The sequence below is a fragment of the Delphinus delphis genome, chromosome 7 (assembly GCF_949987515.2).
Source record: "Delphinus delphis chromosome 7, mDelDel1.2, whole genome shotgun sequence".
NCBI classification, from domain to species: domain Eukaryota; kingdom Metazoa; phylum Chordata; class Mammalia; order Artiodactyla; family Delphinidae; genus Delphinus; species Delphinus delphis.
The window spans coordinates 58624516-58643112 of NC_082689.1; the positions used below are offsets into that span (position 1 = coordinate 58624516).

General features: G+C 35.8%; 1 protein-coding gene across 2 annotated transcripts in view; it reads left to right on the forward strand.

Annotated features, from left to right (window-relative positions):
- Nucleotides 1-18597, forward strand: part of OLA1 (Obg like ATPase 1) — a 168318-nt gene that overhangs the window by 97296 nt on the left and 52425 nt on the right. For both annotated transcript variants that reach the window (XM_060016570.1, XM_060016569.1), the window contains exon 5: nt 5045-5220. In XM_060016570.1, coding sequence (XP_059872553.1) covers nt 5045-5220 — 176 coding nt within the window. The remainder of the gene's footprint in view (nt 1-5044; nt 5221-18597) is intronic.

An 18597-nucleotide genomic window follows, 5' to 3' on the forward strand; every position in this document is an offset into this window, starting at 1 on the left:
TTTTGAGAGTAACCAAAGTGGCTTCTTTAAGTCATAAATCATATATCATCATCCTACTTTCCCTTTATTTAAAGCTCCCTAATCAATGGCTTCCCATTATAGCTAGAATAAAATCCAAACATCCATGGCTTACAAATGTTTGTGAACTGCTTTACTTCTCCAACTTAAACTTTATTTACTATCCTCTGCTGTGGTTCACCCACACTGACCTTATTTCTACTTCTTAGAACTCTCTTCCTTCAGGTCTTCTCATTACTCCCTCATTCTGGCCATTCTATTCTCAGCTCCAATACCGTCTCCTCAGAGAGGCTTCTCTGACTATCCTAGTACAAGTATTGCCCAGCAAATGTAAATTGATACAGCCACTATGGAGAACAGTATGGAGGTTCCTTAAAAAACTAAAAATAGAACTACCATATGACCCAGCAATCCCACTACTGGGCATATACCCTGAGAAAACCATGATTCAAAAAGAGTCATGTACTACAGTGTTCATTGCAGCACTATTTATAATAGCTAGGACATGGAAGCAACTTAAATGTCCATCAACAAATGAATGGATAAAGAAGACGTGGCACATATATACAATGGAATATTACTCAGCCATAAAAAGGAACAAAATTGAATTATTTGTAGTGAGGTGGATGGACCTAGAGTCTGTCATACAGAATGAGGTAAGTCAGAAAGAGAAAAACAAATACCGTATGCTAACATATATATATGGAATCTAAAAAAACGGTACTGATGAACCTAATGGTAGGGCAGGAATAAGGACACAGACGTAGAGAACGACTTGAGGACACGGTAGGGAAGGGGAAGCTGGGATGAAGTGAGAGCGTAGCATGGACATATATACACTACCAAATGTTAAATAGATAGCTAGTGGGAAGTTGCTGCATAGCACAGGGAGATCAGCTCAGTGCTTTGTGACCACCTAGAGGGGTGGGATAGGGAGGGTGGGAGGGAGGGAGACGCAAGAGGGAGGGGATATGGGGATATATGTATACATATAGCTGATTCACTTTGTTGTACAGCAGAAACTAACACAACATTGTAAAGCAATTATAGTCCAATAAAGATAAAAAAAAAGTTTGCCTAGCGGTGCCACCCCCTCCCCCCAGCACACACATGCTCTATCACATTATCCTATTTTATACGGAATAGTACCAAAATAGTTTTTAAAAATCAGATGACATCCCACCACCAAAATGACCATAGTTAATATTTTCAGACATTTCTTGATTTTACAAAAAAAAATTGTGATCTCACATTTTTGACTTAATTTATTTAAATAGGAAATGTTTTCACTAATGTAAGTGGGAAATTGCCAAAATTGAAGATAATGAAAATAAATACAATGAAAACTACATATTTAATTTTTTAGCCTTTAGAAGCTCTGAGGCTGAGGCCTGTTCTGTTGATAAAAAGTTATCAAAAAAAAGTTATCAACATTTATAAATTTATAAATGTTAAACATTAAAGATCAATGGCATCAAACCAACATTTTCTCCTTGACATAGTCAGGACTAAACGAGAATTGAAAGAGAAATAACTTTCTCATCAAGCAATTCAGTATGATATAGTCTTCAAGATGACTCTAGTCATCTTCTTTATCAGTAAAGTATTTCCCCCAAAAGGGAATTGTGATAATAATTGTAACATTTATGATACTAATTGTTTTAGTTAATGTGAAGTTGAAATAAATAACTTTTGCCATGGACTAGGGTAAAAATGTTGTGGTGAACTAGTAAGAATTAGTGGGGGGAAAACCTGTAAACTCACAAAGTTTATTATAAACTGTTCCAAGGTGACTTGAGTGACATGAAATGATATTATTCAAAATTAATGTTTGAGTATATTACTATGGAGTTTCTTCTAAATTACTAATTCCTACATCATAAAAAAAATAGTATATGCCCCAGTTACTGAAAGAGTTCTCTGTTAAGCACTTCACATATATTATCCAATTTAATCATACCCATCCTCTGAAAGGTAGAAATATCTTATTTTAAAGATATGATAATGAGATCCTTAGAGATTCAGTGATTTGTCTAAGATTTTATGACCAGCAAGGCTGTTAAAGCCCTTATTCTTTTTTAAAAAAAAAAAAAATTATTTATTTATTTGGCTGCGCCGGGTCTTAGTTGCAGCACTCGGGATCTTCATTTGCTGCACTTGGGACCTTTAGTTGTGGCATGTGGGATCCATTTCCCTGACCAGGGATCGAACCCCAGCCCCCTGCATTGGGAGCATGGAGTCCCAACCACTGGACCACCAGGGAAGTCCCTAAAGCCCTTATTCTTAACCAGTAAATCTTGTACTAAAAAAGATATGAAAGAATGTTATGATGTGAGTGTACAGTGATGTCTGTTGACCCAGGAGCATGTCTTTGGAAATTAATCTCTGATTTTTTAGTTGTAAGAAATGGGAAGTTGCCCAAATGGCCGCCAAATTTTCTGTAAGCTTACATTTTACAGCTCTTTTAGGCCCCAGTTGATCACAGGGCTATTCAGGTTTGAAGGATAACTTTAATGTTCCCTTCCGTTCATTTTTATCTTAACTTTTGGCACTATTTATTTTTAAAAATAAATTTAAGTTATTTGCATAATATGTTACCACCTCATATACAAATGAATAAAATAGGAACACTAACTTTCAGGCATAGGAACAACTACGCAATTCAGTTTCTGTTATCCACTTAATTAAAATTGAGGGCTGGGACTTCCCTGGTGGCGCAGTGGTTAAGAATCTGCCTGCCACATAGAGAATGGACTTGAGGACACGGGGAGGGGGAAAGGTAAGCTGGGACAAAGTGAGAGAGTGGCATGGACATATATACACTACCAAATGTAAAATAGATAGCTAGTGGGAAGCAGCCGCATAGCTCAGGGAGATCAGCTCCGTGCTTTGTGACCACCTAGAGGGGTGGGATAGGGAGGGTGGGAGGGAGACTCAAGAGGGAAGAGATACGGGGATGTATGTATACGTATAGCTGATTCACTTTGTTATACAGCAGAAACTAACACAACGTTGTAAAGCAATTATACTCCAAGAAAGATGTTAAAAAAAAAAAAAAAAAGAATCCACCTGCCAGTGCAGGGGACACGGGTTCGAGCCCTGGTCCAGGAAGATCCCACATGCCTCAGAGCAACTAAGCCCGTGTGCCACAACTACTGAGCATATGTACTGGGACTGCTGAAGCCTGTGCACCGAGAGCCTGTGCTTTGCAACAAGAGAAGCCACTGCAATGAGAAGTCCGTGCACCGCAACGAAGAGTAGCCCCTGCTCACCACAACTAGAGGAAGCCCATGCAGAGCAATGAAGACCCAGCACAGCCAAAAATAAATAAATCAATTAATTAAAAAAAAAAAAATTTTAAAAGGAGGGCTGAAATTAAGAAATTGCCATTTAAAATCTGCTGATGCATTTACTGTAGGGATGTTGTTGAGGACATCACTATAGTTACTCATTAGCCCCTACATCAAGATGACTATATAAGAAATTTTTCATTCTAAGTGTCATAAAACGTTTTTTATTTCTATAACTGAACTGACCACGTTTCCTTTGTTGATCTGAGTGCCAGGAAACTAACTTTTATTTTCAGTTTTCCTGTTTTATTGTGCTATTTGTGTAAGTTGCCTCATCATGATAAGAAGTAAATAGTATTGTGCTTCCAGGGAAACTTTTTTCATACTTTTCAGATATTCAAAAAATTTACCTAAACCATTGTCTGTTGTGTTTACTAGTAAGATATAATGTACCTCCTCATTTCTTACTAATTTTGTTCATATGAATCAGGTACTATATAACATCGATTGTTTGCCAAGAATACTTAAGTATTATTTTAAATAGTTATATTAAATGTAATAATTTACTTTTATAATTATTATTACCAAATATTTCCACGTTAAGATATGAACAGATTAATTATTTTAATTCTGGGGAATTATATTTAAAAAGTTTGCAACCTGTAATGAGAATGTCTTGGTTTTTTTGTATGTAAGAATGAGCTGTAGTCAGTTTTTCTCTTATCAAACTCAATCAAACTGTCATGATTCCTATGATACCTCTATCTAAAATAATAGATACTGTATGTTTGAAAGCATCTCATTTTGGGAATATAATCTAATTGGTAATTTTAATTAAATTAACTTGTTTATAAATGTGTTTATTGTTTGGTGGGTATATCATTGCATTCTGTTTATAATATTTCTTAGTATTTGTTCATTTTTGTGATACTGTTATCTGATAATTTGAGTAAATCCCAGTTGAATTATGTTGCCACATTATGTCTTCAAAAGGGCATAAAGTCAGTACACATGCTTGAGTAATGTCTGGTTGTTTTACCCTTATGTTTCCAGTTGGCAATTTGAAATTATGGCTTCAACTGCACTTTAAATATGTGATAATAACATGTGTTTCTAATAAGGGCCAGCACCATTTTGTTCAGATAGTGTGAATGGTTGTCACTCATATATGACGAATGCACCTTCATCTGCTTCTTTGATAGTCCCCTAAAAACCATACCCTCAAATCAGGCCGATGAAATTAGCTGCTGTGTAAATTGTGTGTCTGAGTGGTTCATTATCTAATCACCGTCAGAACCACAGTGATAAAGTAGATTGAAGCAGGGAAGAGGTCTGCCAGATGATTTCACCACCACCACCACCCCCCGCCCCAAATCCAGTTTCCCTTGGAAACCCTAATAGTGCAGTTTAGAACTTCAGGCTCTCATGCCTGGAATACGGTATCTTTTAACGTACCAAACCTGAAAATACCAGTAGTTCTGGAGCATAATTTTCTTTCTTTAAAGATCATAATTTTATTTATTTCAATCAGTTTTGGAAACGTTGAGGCTCTTGAATTACTGTTTTGCTGCTAGTGCCCTAAACAGTACTAAATAGGAAAAAAAATACTCTGTCCTACTTGTAAGAATTCAGAATAACTTGAATAAATTGTTAACCTTCTAGGAATCTTGGCTCACTCTAATAATGAACTTCTGTGTTATTTGTTTATTGAATTGCTTCCCTTTAATTTATTTTAGGTGCTTTTGAAGATGATGATATCACGCATGTTGAAGGAAGTGTAGATCCTATTCGAGATATAGAAATTATACATGAAGAGCTTCAGCTTAAAGATGAGGAAATGATTGGGCCTGTTATAGATAAACTAGAAAAAGTGGCTGTGAGAGGAGGAGATAAAAAACTAAAACCTGAATATGTAAGTAAAATCTACAGCTTCTTTAGATATTTGAGTTCATTTTCCTTGATTAAATTTTTAAAATAAAGCACATACAATAACTAATATTGTTATGGAATTTTAGGATTCAAGGATCATTTCTGTTAAAAAATTGTTGAGAAACCTTGTTTTCTCTTGGCAGCGAAGGATTGTGGTGACAGGCTGTTTAAGGTGTTCTTAGGAGACCATATATAGCAGTAATATTGAGTATTTTATGGTTACTATGTATATCCTCAAGTTTTGGTGTTGGAGATGTGGGGTTTTATGATGAAAACTTACTGGATTTAGATAAAGGACTGAATATGAGTTTTGTGGATTTGGAAGAAGTGATTTACATAAGGAATTGGTCTTCCACAGTGATTGACCGAATGAATGCACTGTTAAAGTAGACAGATAATTTTAATCTTTTATGGTGTGAAAACACATGTCATTGTCTTTAATATTCAAATGTGTTTTCTATCACATTGTAGTGAATAATTATTAGTAATATTGTAGGAAATGTTTCAAAATCTGTTTTGAAGCTTTTAGTTTAAGTATCATCAAATTGTCTTTTACCTTAAAAAAGCAGCCTTAATTATATATTTTCTCATTAATTAACATCTTCCACAAACTGTTCTTGATTTTTATGTTTTTTTGTTATAGGAAGAGATTTCTTTTCTTTTTAACTTTTCATGTGTTTTTAATATGTTTATTTTTTATCTTCTCATTTTTGGAAACTGATTATCTTTTTGCTTTCTCATTTATTTTTAATAAGTTTGGAAAACATACCTTTGATTAGGGAACTCTAATAGGAAGAAATCAATTACAGAATCAACCTCTAAACAGTCACACTACCAATAAATTATGGTCGAAAGTGCCTGGTCTTGGAACAGGGAGACCTGTATTGTGCTACTGATTTCCTTGAGAGTCTGGAGTGAGCCCAAGTCATTTTACTTTTCTTAACATCATAGTTACTTCACTTTTTCCCTGTTCAAATAGAATGGAGAAGGGAGAGCGATTTGTCTGAGGAAATTGTACAAGATTTAGGATGGAAAAGGGGATTTCACATGTGGGTATGAAAGATATCCCTTTCTGTAAAGGGGGAAAACGTCCTGAGACAGATGTTGGGATTGAAGGCAATTCCTTTGCCCCAAACAGCATGGTTTCTGATTAGAGTAAAGCCTTATGCAGTCATCCTTTAGTTAATTGAAACTTACTGACATCCATATATATTTCAGAAGCATTAACTGTCTTCAAAATAAACTTGTCGATCTTACTTTTACTTAAATGGGGAAAAGAGGCATCACGTTCTTCTGAAATTCTTGGGCTACCATTTCCTGGCCTTTCTTCTCAAAGAAAACTAGAATGCTGAGTGTTATTACTCCTTATTTCCCCAAACTGTGATTATTTCATCATTTTCTTTCCTAATATTAGATTCAGCTGCTTCAGAATAAATTATAGATTCATGTTCCTCAACCTTTTTTTTTAAATTATCACTGTCCCTAAGGAAAAAAATTGAATTAAATTTCAATTAATTAAATTTCTCCCTAATGAGAGAAATTAAATACTAACAAGTAAGAATTTGTTGGATAGACTTGAGCTTTGGAGGGCCACAAAACATTTTAATAACGAAGTTTTTTTTCACCCCCAAGAACCAATTTTTGCCCCTCTGGGAGTAATATTACCCCTATTGTGAATTCATGCTATAGATTATCTTGTAGCAAAGCCAATACTGGTAAGTGTGGTAAAACAGATGGCTTTTTAGAAATTTTTTTTCAGTTTGTTGTTAGCAAAAATAGGATTCTGGTTGGGTCTATAACGCAATTTGGAAAGAATTAACATCTTTACAATACAGAATCCTCCAGTGTAGGAACATCTTATATTTCTATTTATTGAGCCAAGCACTGTTGGGCACTTTTTATATATGTTATTTAAATCTCACAACATGCAAGGTATATATTATTATCTCCATGTTAAAACTGAGGAAGGCCAAGTTTCAAGAGGTTTTGTGAATTACTCAAGATTTCATACTTAGTAAATTGTAGATCAAGTTTTTCAACCATATTAGTCCAACTACAGGGCCAATATGTTGGGGTTTTTTTTTTTATGCTTTTAAAAATTGTAAAGCATTAACCTCATATGTATAGTTTAACAAATAGCTGTGATACAAATGGGAGTAAAACCTACTTGCAGGTCAAGAAATAGAATATTGTTTAGCACCCCAAAGTATCTCCATCACTTACCAGTCTTAAAACTTTCTGTCTTCCCACAGCTAACCATAATCCTGAAATTTATAATAATATCCTTATCGGTGTATGTGCCACCTGCAATGATATGAATTATTTTCCTGAGTGCAAACTTTATATAAATGGTATATAAAGTGCAGACTTTATATAAATGGTATCATGTTGTATCTATTTATATGAGCATTTTCATTCAGCATTATTTTGTACGGTTCATTTATGTTGCATTTATCTTTAATTCATTTGTTTTTCTTAATGTAAAATATTTCATTGAAAAAAAATACCATAATTTTAAGATCTGTTCTACTGTCAGTGGGCATTTGAATTTTCCCTCAAAGTTTTTTATAATCATGAGCAATGCAGCTGTGAACATTCTTTTACATCCTGATGCATGTAAGGATAAAGTCTTATATTTATTATAGAAGTCAGTAGTATATGTATATCTTCGACTTTACTAGATAACACTGTTTTCCTAGTCTGTGAGAGTTTATCCTGTTGTCAGTACTTGGTATTATCAGACTTTTTCATTTTTGCAGTTTGATAGCTGTGTAATGGTATTTGGTTATGGTTCTCATTTGCAGTTCTCTAGTTATGTAAGATTGGAGACCTTTTTAAGTATTGATTGGCCCTTTAGGATTTCCTCTTTTGTGAAGTGCTTGTTCTAATTATTTTGCTCATTTTCTATTGGATCAGTGTCTTTTTCTCAATAATTTGTGAAAGTTACTTATATATTTTGGATATTAGTCATTTGCTTTGAATGGATTGCAAATATGTTCTCCAATTCTGTGGCTTTTATTTTTAATCTTTTTAATAGTATCTTTTGATGAACAGGTGTTAATTTTAAGGTTAGTGTTTTCCTGTCTTGTTTAAGAAACTTTCCTACCTTAAGGTCATCAAGATAATCTCTTGTATTCTAAAAGCATTATTGTTTTATCTTTCACACTTAGCTCACTAACCCACCTGGAAATTATTTTTTGTAAGTAGTTTAAGGCAGGCATCCAATTGGACTTTTTTCCCCCATATGGAAAACCTGTTGGTCCAGCACCACTTAAAAAAAAGACTGTCCTGGGCTTCCCTGGTGGCACAGCGGTTAAGAATCCGCCCGTCAATGCAGGGGACGCGGGTTCGAGCCCTGGTCTGGGAAGATCCCACGTGCCACGGAGCAACTAAGCCCGTGCACCACAACTACTGAGCCTACGCTCTAGAGCCCACAAGCCACAATTACTGAGCCTGCACACCACAACTGTTGAAGCCTGCACACCTAGAGCCCATGCTCTGCAACAAGAGAAGCCACCGCAATGAGAAGCCCGTACACTGCAACAAAGAGTAGCCCCTGCTCGCCACAACTAGAGAAAGCCCGTGCGCAGCGACAAAGACCCAACGCAGCCAAAAAAAAAATAAAAAAGACTGTCCTTTCCCTACTCCAGTGAGGTGCCTCCTCTGTCATAAATCAAAGAGCTTTGGCGTCTTAGCTCTTTCCTGAGGATCGGCAGATGAGTCTAGGTAAAAGTGGCCAAGAGCAGCAGTGGGATCCCAAACCTGCTGAGGTGAAGGTGAGAAGGGAAGATGGAATGAGGGGTTAATATCCCATGGATTCTATGGTCTTATGTGTGTTCCTTACATCATTTTTATACTTTCCTCATCCCCTGCTGTCCCAGTCTCTAGTCTAGATCAGGCACAATTAAAAGTGTGGTCCTCACACCAGCAGCATCACCATCACCTGGGAGCTTCTTAGAAATGCAAGCTACAGATCTACTAAATCAGAATCTCTGGGGGTGTGTTTTAACAGGCTCTCCTGTTATGCACGCTACACAAAGTTTGAGGATCACTGCTTTAGAGCAGCCGCCAGCCCTCTACCCTCCACCCCAGGGTAGAAGAGTCTTAGGCCTTCCCCTACCCTTTTCTTGGTCTAGTAATGCCTCACTACCTTTTTAGGTCCTTGGTACTATTAAGAAGATAATATTTTTCTCTATTTAGGCCTGCTTTATTGTTGTCTTTATAGGCACAGTTACTCTGAATCACTTAGTTCATTAGTAGTGAAAATGGAGGTCTCCTCGATACAATTTTACCAACAGTTTGCTTGATATCATAATATAACAATCTGACAGTTCATGGGGATAACGACCAATGTTAAGCAGGGAAAGACATTTTAGGATGAGTTATTTTAAGTAGTTTATTTATTAGTGAATATTTTTACATTATAACTACTTTTGCCTTAAAAAAAAGTAAGTTACAAACAACAACATTTATAGTATAATCCGGTTTATGTAAAAAATGATAGCTGTATTTTTATAAGTGCATCCAAAGAGGTATGGAAATATGCTCAATTGTTATGTTTTAACAGTAAACATTTGGAAACTAAAAAAGGTTTTTAACGGTAAAGTGTTTGGAAAGGGACTAGTGGCTGTGAGAGAGTGAGTGATTGGGGTGGGCACTTTGACTATTTACCCTCTATACCTCTCTGTTACTTGACTTTTTTTCATAGCAATGTGTTATTAATTTTTTTAAGGAAATAAAAAGGTCTAAGGAAATTATTTCCTTTAGGTGGCCTCCAAATAAAGAGGTAAATGCATATATATTGTCCTTAGCTGTTTCTGACCTATATTCATCAAACTATAATTTTAGCTTTGCACTAGAGAAAGGGTTTTGAAGTTTCTATCTGAGATTGGAAAAGGAATGTGGTAGGAGATGTGAAGCTGGAATAGATGCATACATGAGAAGTCATAGGCTTTAGGATCAATTTCATCTTCACTAACGTGAAAATTGGGATAGGCAATGTAATTTATGAAGATTAAGAAGAAGCTCCTTATGTGTTTTCTTAACACTGTGACAGTTTGAGTTACAAAGCCATTTTGAGTCATATCTCAAACTCTTTGCCTTTTAATCTAAATTTTGGTTGTGTCTCCTCAGAAGTAGACCTTGAAGCAAGAATTGGAGTGCAGGTAGTTTTCTTGGGAGTTAACTCAGGAGGCACACATCAGGGAGTGGGGAATTAAGACCAGGAAGGGAAGGAAACCAATACAAAGTTATGTATATGAGCAGGCGGAAAACCCTGAGCAGAAGGGGATCAGCCCTTCCAGGGATCTCTAGAAAACAGTGTAGAAAGTGTCTTGTAGTTTTTCTACTGGAAGGATGAGGAAGCTGGGGTAATTAATTATTAACTAATTTCCATCAGTCATTGATTGTGGGCTGCTCCTCGGAGTGTTAACTACCTGCCTGGCGCCTGATGCCTGTGTGGTCTGGGCATGGTGCTTAGGCAGTTGCAGATGCTTAGAGTAAGAAGCCATTCAGCATGTACCGGATCTGTGAGGGCAAAGGGCATGGGGGCAGGGCACCAACAGTCTCTGCCAACATTTCTTCATCCAATGTGCATCTAAACTTTGTATCCTAATCATTCTATTTAGTTTTGGTGGTTCTTTAGTATCACAAGTTTAATTTGGTGGTGTTCTATATTCCCTGTTTCTGATTTATCTTTAGTTTTCCTGATACAAAGAGGGTATCTATGTGATTCTGGTACCAACTAGTTCTCGTAGGGGAGTTGTCTGTTTTTAACATTTTCTTGTATTCTCTAACGAATGGTCTAAAGGTATAAAATGTGATTGTCTTCTTTTCTTCAGTTTATGTTTGTAATCTTGACTAACAGAATCAGGGACTTTAATTGGATGTAGATCCTAGGCTATAAAAGCTACTTGGAAGTTATAAGAAAAATAGGTATTTTGGTCACTAGGTATTTACTAATTATTCCTTAATACTTGTTCAAATGTGTCTTTATTTTCTGGGTAATCTTTCAGAAATTTAACACTCAAGCCTCTCTTCCTATGAAGTTTCCATTTTCTAGATTTGGTTGTTATGTATTTTTATGTAAATAAGCAGGAAAAACGTGAATTAGATATACTCTAGCATAAAACATGAGACAACTTTTTAATGCTAAAACAGAATCTTCCTGACTACAATGTTCATGTATTCTGTCATAAAGATACCTTTTATAAAGTGGGTCTTGGTGTTGTGTTAAAACGGAGGCACTAAAGAAGGGAAGAGTGGGATAAACATTTACTATTGGTGTTGTTAGCTAGGTGTACTAGTTTCCTAGGGCTGCCATAACAAGTATCACAAACTAGATGGCTTAAAATAATAGAAATGTATTCTTTCACAGTTCTGGAGGCTAGAAGTCTGAAATCAAGGTGTTGGCAGGGCTGTGCTCCCTCTGAAGCCTCTAGGGGAGAATCGTTTCTTGCGCCTTCAGCTCCTGGTAGCCCCAGGCATTCCTTGGTGTATGGCAGCATAATTCCAATCTCTGCCTCCATCTTCTCATGGCCACCTTTCCTCTGTCCAAATTTCACTCTTCTTATAAGGATACTATCACTCTTCTTATAAGGGATTAAGGGCCCACCCTACTCCAGATAGGCATCTTTAGCTAATTCCCAGCTAAGGTCCTACTGAGGGATTAGGACTTCAGCCTGTCTTTTTGGAGGACACTTTAAGCCATAACAAGGCATCAAGTTCAAGGTTGATTTTAAAGTGTGTATACATTGTATTTGGAAAAACAAAATTTGGAAAATGAAGGTAGAAAGCTTTAAGAAAAATTTTATTTTGTATTGATAAGTATTTGGAAATATTCATACTTAAAAAATATTTATAGAACTAATAGTTACTTAATTAAACAACTAAATAAGGCAACCAGGAATTGTAATTAATGGATCTTTTTTCCTCTCAGTCTCTCTGAATGAAATAATTAACATCCACCAAACATATGGCTATTGGCAGATTTCTTCTCATTATTCTTATGGCAGTTTTTAAAGTTGATTTTGTACATAACTTAAAAAACATTAAAAATGTTTAAATATGTAACGTGTTTTTCACTAAAATCAGAAGATTCAAAAAGAGTATACTGTAAAAACATAATTCTCCTACCCACTTCTGTCTTCTCATTTACCCTTTTCTCCTCTTTAGATTCTTATGTATCTTTCCAGAACTAGTCTTACATGACTTACAAAGATCGTTTCTAAAAGAACAAGATACTAAAAATACTGAATTGCATTCATTCACCTTTCTCCCCATATCCTCTCTGTTCTCGTGGTCTCGCAACTCAGTGGACCCAAATTGTTTGAACTGAGTATCAGTATCTTTGACTCCTCTTTCTCGTGTACAATTTATATCCCGTCCTGTTGATTTTATCTCCTGAATATTCCTTGTATCTCTTCCTTCCTCCTTATTTTAAAAACTTCTTTAGTTTGGGCCTCATTTATGCTTAAACTGATTTCTTTACCTCCATTCTTGCTTTTGTTCTCCACAATTAGAAACTGCAGATCTCACTATGTTATTCCCTTGATTAAGATACCTCACCATCTTCCTGTAAGATACTGCCAACATAAAGTCCAAGGCTTACAAATTTCTTTGTGACCCAACTTTGCCTGACTTATACTTTCTCAGCTCTCCTAACAGTGAACTAAACATTTTGCTTTCACATGAGCTCATTAACTACAACTCTACCCTTTTGCTGCCCCTTCAGTCCTGTTTCCTAGTCATCCTTTGAGACATAGCCTAAAGCAGAAGCTTCTTACTCTTTAAAAAAAACATTTTATTGTGGAAAACTATACATAAAATAAAATTTACCACTTTAATCATTTTAAGTGTACAATTCAGTGGCATTAAGTACATTCACAATGTTGTACGATCATCACCGCTATCCATTTCTGGAACTTTTTCACCATCCCAGACTGAAACTGTATCCTTTAAATAATAACACACCATTTCCTCCTCCTTCCAGCCCCGGTAACATCTATTCTACTTCCTTTCTCTATGGATTTGCCTATTCTAGGTACCTAATGAAAGTGGAACTATACAATTTTTGTCTTTCTGTATCTGGCTTATAGGTCCTCAGTTCTCAGTATTATTTATTTGAAGACAGCAATTAGGAAGTGCAAAGCTGTTTAAGACTAGCATGATAACACAAAGAATGTATTGTGTTTGGGGCAAGGCTCACAAGGATTAGGCTCATTTGAGACCAAACTACTTTAGTAGTATATCAATTTATATATACGCTGAGGGGAATAAATTCATATAACAGCTGATGTTTTGGTGCATATGCTATAGGCATACTTTCCTGGATATTTCTATCTGTCCACTTTCTCCTTGCCTGTCGCCAATGGAACACAGATGGAGAAAATTAAAAATACGACATGTTAGTATCCCCATAAACTCATTATTAGCAACCTCAAGTGGGTCCTCAGCTATATCCAGCTTTCCTAGTTGCTCCCCTGCTCTCTGCTGCAACTGCTTCCCTACTCTCCTCAAACCTCTTATTTATGTCCATTCCCCACTTTCATCCATCCCTACCCTTAGCAGACAACCTTGCCTCCTATTTCAAAGATCAGAATAAAAGCCATCAGACATAGGAATTCCCTCATTTTCTCTCTAATTTTCCACTAGCCAAAACTAAAGCCTACTGTTCATTCCTCTTATCTATGGCTAGTTATTCCAATTCTTTGAATCTTATCACTTACTAACTTTCTAGAAATCTTACACTATTAGTCATCCCTTGTTTTTTTTCCCTTTGTTGCTTTTAAGTGATTTTATTGAGGTAAATTAACATAGCATTAAGTTCATCCTTTTCATATATATAATTCAGTGGTTTTTAGTGTATTCACAAAGTTGTATTTCATTCACCAGTAGTTCCTTCTTTCTTGTATATACAACTCGTCCCTCTCAAACTAGACCGTTTGCATCAACTATTTAAAGATGTCTTTTTTAATCTTAAAAAACACTTCTTACTGAATACCACACTTCTCATCCTTCAATTACCATATTTTCTCTATTCTCCTTCTTTAAAACCTCTTGAAAGAGTTATTTTTTCTACCTCCTAATAACTCAGTTCTATCTATCTGGTTTATCTGCTCATTAAACTCAAACAGGTTTCACCAGGGTCATTAGTGGCTTTTGCATTGTTAAATCCAAGGAACATTTTCAGTCATCTTGTTTTGTCAGTAGTATTGGACACTGTTGTATCATTGCCTGAACTACTCTTCCCTTGGATTCCATGACCACATTCTCCTGGTTTCCCTCCTACTTCTCTAGCAACTTCTCAGTTTCTTTTGCAGGCTCATCTTCTTATACCTTTTGCTATTAAATATTGACATTACTTAAAGTTGAGTCTTAGGCTGTCATCTCTTCTCTCAATTCTCTTTCTATGTGATGCCATCCATATCCATTGATACAATTACTATTTAAATACAAATAGCTTCCAGATTTGTATCTCTAACCCCATCTGTCCTCTGAACTCCAGGCTAGTATATTTAATTCCTGACTTGACATCTCATGTGTTTCTCAAAGACAACTCAAAAGTTAGCACATCTGAAATCAAACTCCCTCCCTCAAACCTGATTCTCTTCAGGGTTTCTTAGCTCAGTGAATTGTACCACTGTCTGTTAGATTATGCAAACCAAAAACTTAATCGTTTTTGACACATTCTCTTTCCATCATTTCTCATATCTAATCTATCACTGAATTCTGGCAATACGTTTGGCAATATACAGATGTAATAATATGCCTATATTTTCTTGTGTATATGCATACATATAAAGATAAAGGATAAAACAAATACGGCAAAATGATACTTTAATGAATATGTGTACAGACATTCTCTATTATTGTAGTTTTTCTTTAAGTTTGAAATTATTTCAAAATAAAAGGTAAAAACATAGCAAAATTAAAATGTCTTATGACTTTAATGTATAGAGGTACAGTTAAAATATATGACAGGGCTTCCCTGGTGGCACAGTGGTTGGGAGTCCGCCTGCCAATGCAGGGGACACGGGTCCGGGAAAGATCCCACATGCCGCGGAGTGGCTGGGCCCGTGAGCCATGGCCGCTGAGCCTGCGCGTCCCTCCGCAATGGGAGAGGCCACAACAGTGAGAGGCTCCCGTACCGCAAAAAATAAAAAAATTAAATAAATAAATAAAATACATGACAATAATAGCACAATGGGGGTGATAATGACATAATTTAAAATGATATAATACTCCAGTTAAAAGACAAAGAGTTTGGCAGTTTCTCAAAGAGTTAAACATAGAATTACCATGTGACCCAGCAGTTCCACTCCCAGATTGATATTTCCAAAAGAATTGAAAACTGGTGCTCAAACAAATACGTGTACATGCATGTTTATAGCAGCACTATTCACAATAGCCAGAAGATAGAAGCAGCCCAAATGTCCATCAGGGGTTAAGTAGATAAACAAATTGTGGTATATGCATACAATGAATATTATTCAGCCTTAAAAAGTAAATGAATGCAGATGCCAGATGTGGATCAACCTTGAAAATATTATGCTAAGTGAGAGAACCCAGACATAAAGGTCACATATATTGTATGATTCCATATGTGTAAAATATGCAGAGTAGGTAAATTCATAGAGACAGAACTGAAGATTGGTGGTTGCCAGGAGCTAGTGGGAGGGGAAAGTGGGGGCAAACTGCTTAATGAGTACACGGTTTTACTTTAAAGTGATTGAAATGTTTTAGAAGTCGATAGAGGTAGTGGTCGCATCACAGTATGAAGGCTTAGTACTAAATTACTTTAAATGGTTAATTTTATGTTTATTTCATCTCAATAAATTTTTAAAAAATCAGTTAAGACAGAGAATGTCAGATTGGATTTTTAAAACCCACCTCTATGCTGCTTATAAGGTACATCTTAAATATGAAGACATGGAAAAATTGGAAGTAAAGGATGGAGAAATATATACCACCCCTCTCAAAAAAAAAGCCACTGTATTGTAATAATATCAAAATAGACTTTGAAGGAGTTATAAGGAAGTATTTCATAATGCTAAATGTTCAATCTACCAGGAAGATAAAATAATTTTAAGTTTGTATATACCTAATAACATAACTTCAAAATATATAAAGCAAAAACTGATAGAACTAAAAAGTTTTTTTAAAAAGACCCAAATCTACAGTCATGATAGAATATTTTAATACTTCTTTTAGTAATTGATAGAACAAGCAGACAAAATTTTAGTAAGAATATATAAAACTTAAACGATGTGATTAAGGAGTGTGACCCAGTTGACATATAGAATACTGCACCTAACAACCACAAATGTATGTTCTTATCAAGTACCAATTTAACATTTACCAAAATTTTCCATATTATTAGCCATATAGCAAATGAACAAATTTCAAATGATTGAAATCATAAAGAATATGTTATCTGACCACTATGGAATTAAAATCAGCAATCATCTTTCACAGAGTGAAAGAACATATTTGCAGTATCTAATAAAGAACTTGTCTACAGAATATGCAAAGAACTATAAATAAGAAAAAGGCAGCCCGATAGAAAAATAGGCAAAAGACTTGAACAAGTACTTCATAAGAGATGAAATCCCCCAGTAATCATTAGGGAAATGCAAATTCAAACTATGAGATACTACACACTTACCATTAAGAAAACTGACAGTACTGAGTGTTGGAGGAAATGTGAAGCAAATGGAATTCTCAGATAGTGTTGATGGGAGTGTAAATTAGTACATCTGCTTTTGAAAACTGACCAGCAGTGTATATGAAGTTTGAGTAAATATGTGACCTGAGACTGGCGCAATTCCAGTCTTAGGTATATACTCAAGAGAAATGCATACATAAACTTACTGAAGTACATGTATAAGACTGTTTATAGAAGCTTTATTTGTAATAGTTTTGAAGTATAAACAACCTCAGTGTCTACCAATAGTAGAATAGGCAAATTGAGGTATATTCCTACAGTGGAATATTACATGGCAAAGAAAGAACACACTACGACTATATCTAACAACGTGGATGAATTTCACGAACGATGTTGAATGAAAGAAGCTGGACACAACAATACGTATTTTATGAATCTATTTCCATAAATTTCCATAACAGGCTAATTTGTAGTGTAAAAAAGCCAGGATAGTGCTTATCTCTGGAGGGGAGTGGCACATTGTGACTGCATTACTGGTAATATTCTGTGTGTTGATCAGGTGGTAGTTACATGCATATGTTGATTCTGTGATACTTCATCAAGCTGTACACTTATGTATGTTACACTGAGTATATGCTATACTTCAGTATAACCCCTTTTCAAGTTTGACCTTCAAACCACTGATTATATTCTGCCATATCAGGTGAATCTCCAATTTGGATTTTTATTTTCCGGCTTTAATTTTGCTTCCTTAAAAATCTGTCTTAGTTCATCAACTCTCTTGACATCTCATCCATTTTTTCCTAACCTCACTCTGTTCTCTATTTATGGCCTCATGCTCTTGTTTCATAGGCGTTCTTTTTGCATTCTACCAAGTATGCCAAATAATTCATTGAGAGAGTGGTGTGTGTGTGTGTGTATGATCATTTTCCTCTTCCTTTATGACTCTCCTTATTCAGTAGCCTTTTTATTAAAATCAGATTTGTGGGCTTTTCCTCTTCCCTTTGTCCTTCCTTGAACATGGTGAAATCCATTCAGACTTATTTATAGAAATCATAGGGACAGTTGCCTTCTTCTTAGTAATAGTCAAATCCTCCGCTGAGATCTATACCTCAGAAATAAATGGGTGTCCATCCCGGTTGCCACTTTATAGCCGATGGGCTAGGAACATTGCTGTTTTAAGTTTCCACTGTTTACTTCAGTGAATCACATAACTGAAAACCAACAACTGCCAACATACATTCTAACAGGTGATTGCTAGAATTAACCGATCATTTTAATTCTTAGAGGACATTTCCCTCCCACCCTCCCACACATACTCGCTCAGCCATCAGAGCATTGCTGCCAGTGTCTTAGTTTGCTTCTGTGTTGCCTGACTCTTTTCTGGAATTTTTAGTCACTGAAGTATGTAGAAAGATGGTAGTCAGTGATCGCTACTCTGGTCTCCATAAACAGCAGCATTCATCTAGTAGAGAAACAAATGCTTAATATTCTGATTCAGGCAGATATTTAATTTCAACTTAGAATGCAATGGAGGTCTGTTTCATGAGTGAAAGTGTAGTTAGGATTTTCCTCTATTTGGGTTGTTTAAAGGGGGTATTTGGTTGGAGCAGGTGGAAGCTGTATTAGTGGACTTCTAACCAGACTATTTTGAGCTGGAGGCCTTGCCCGCCATTCTTTTGGTCTGAGTGCATT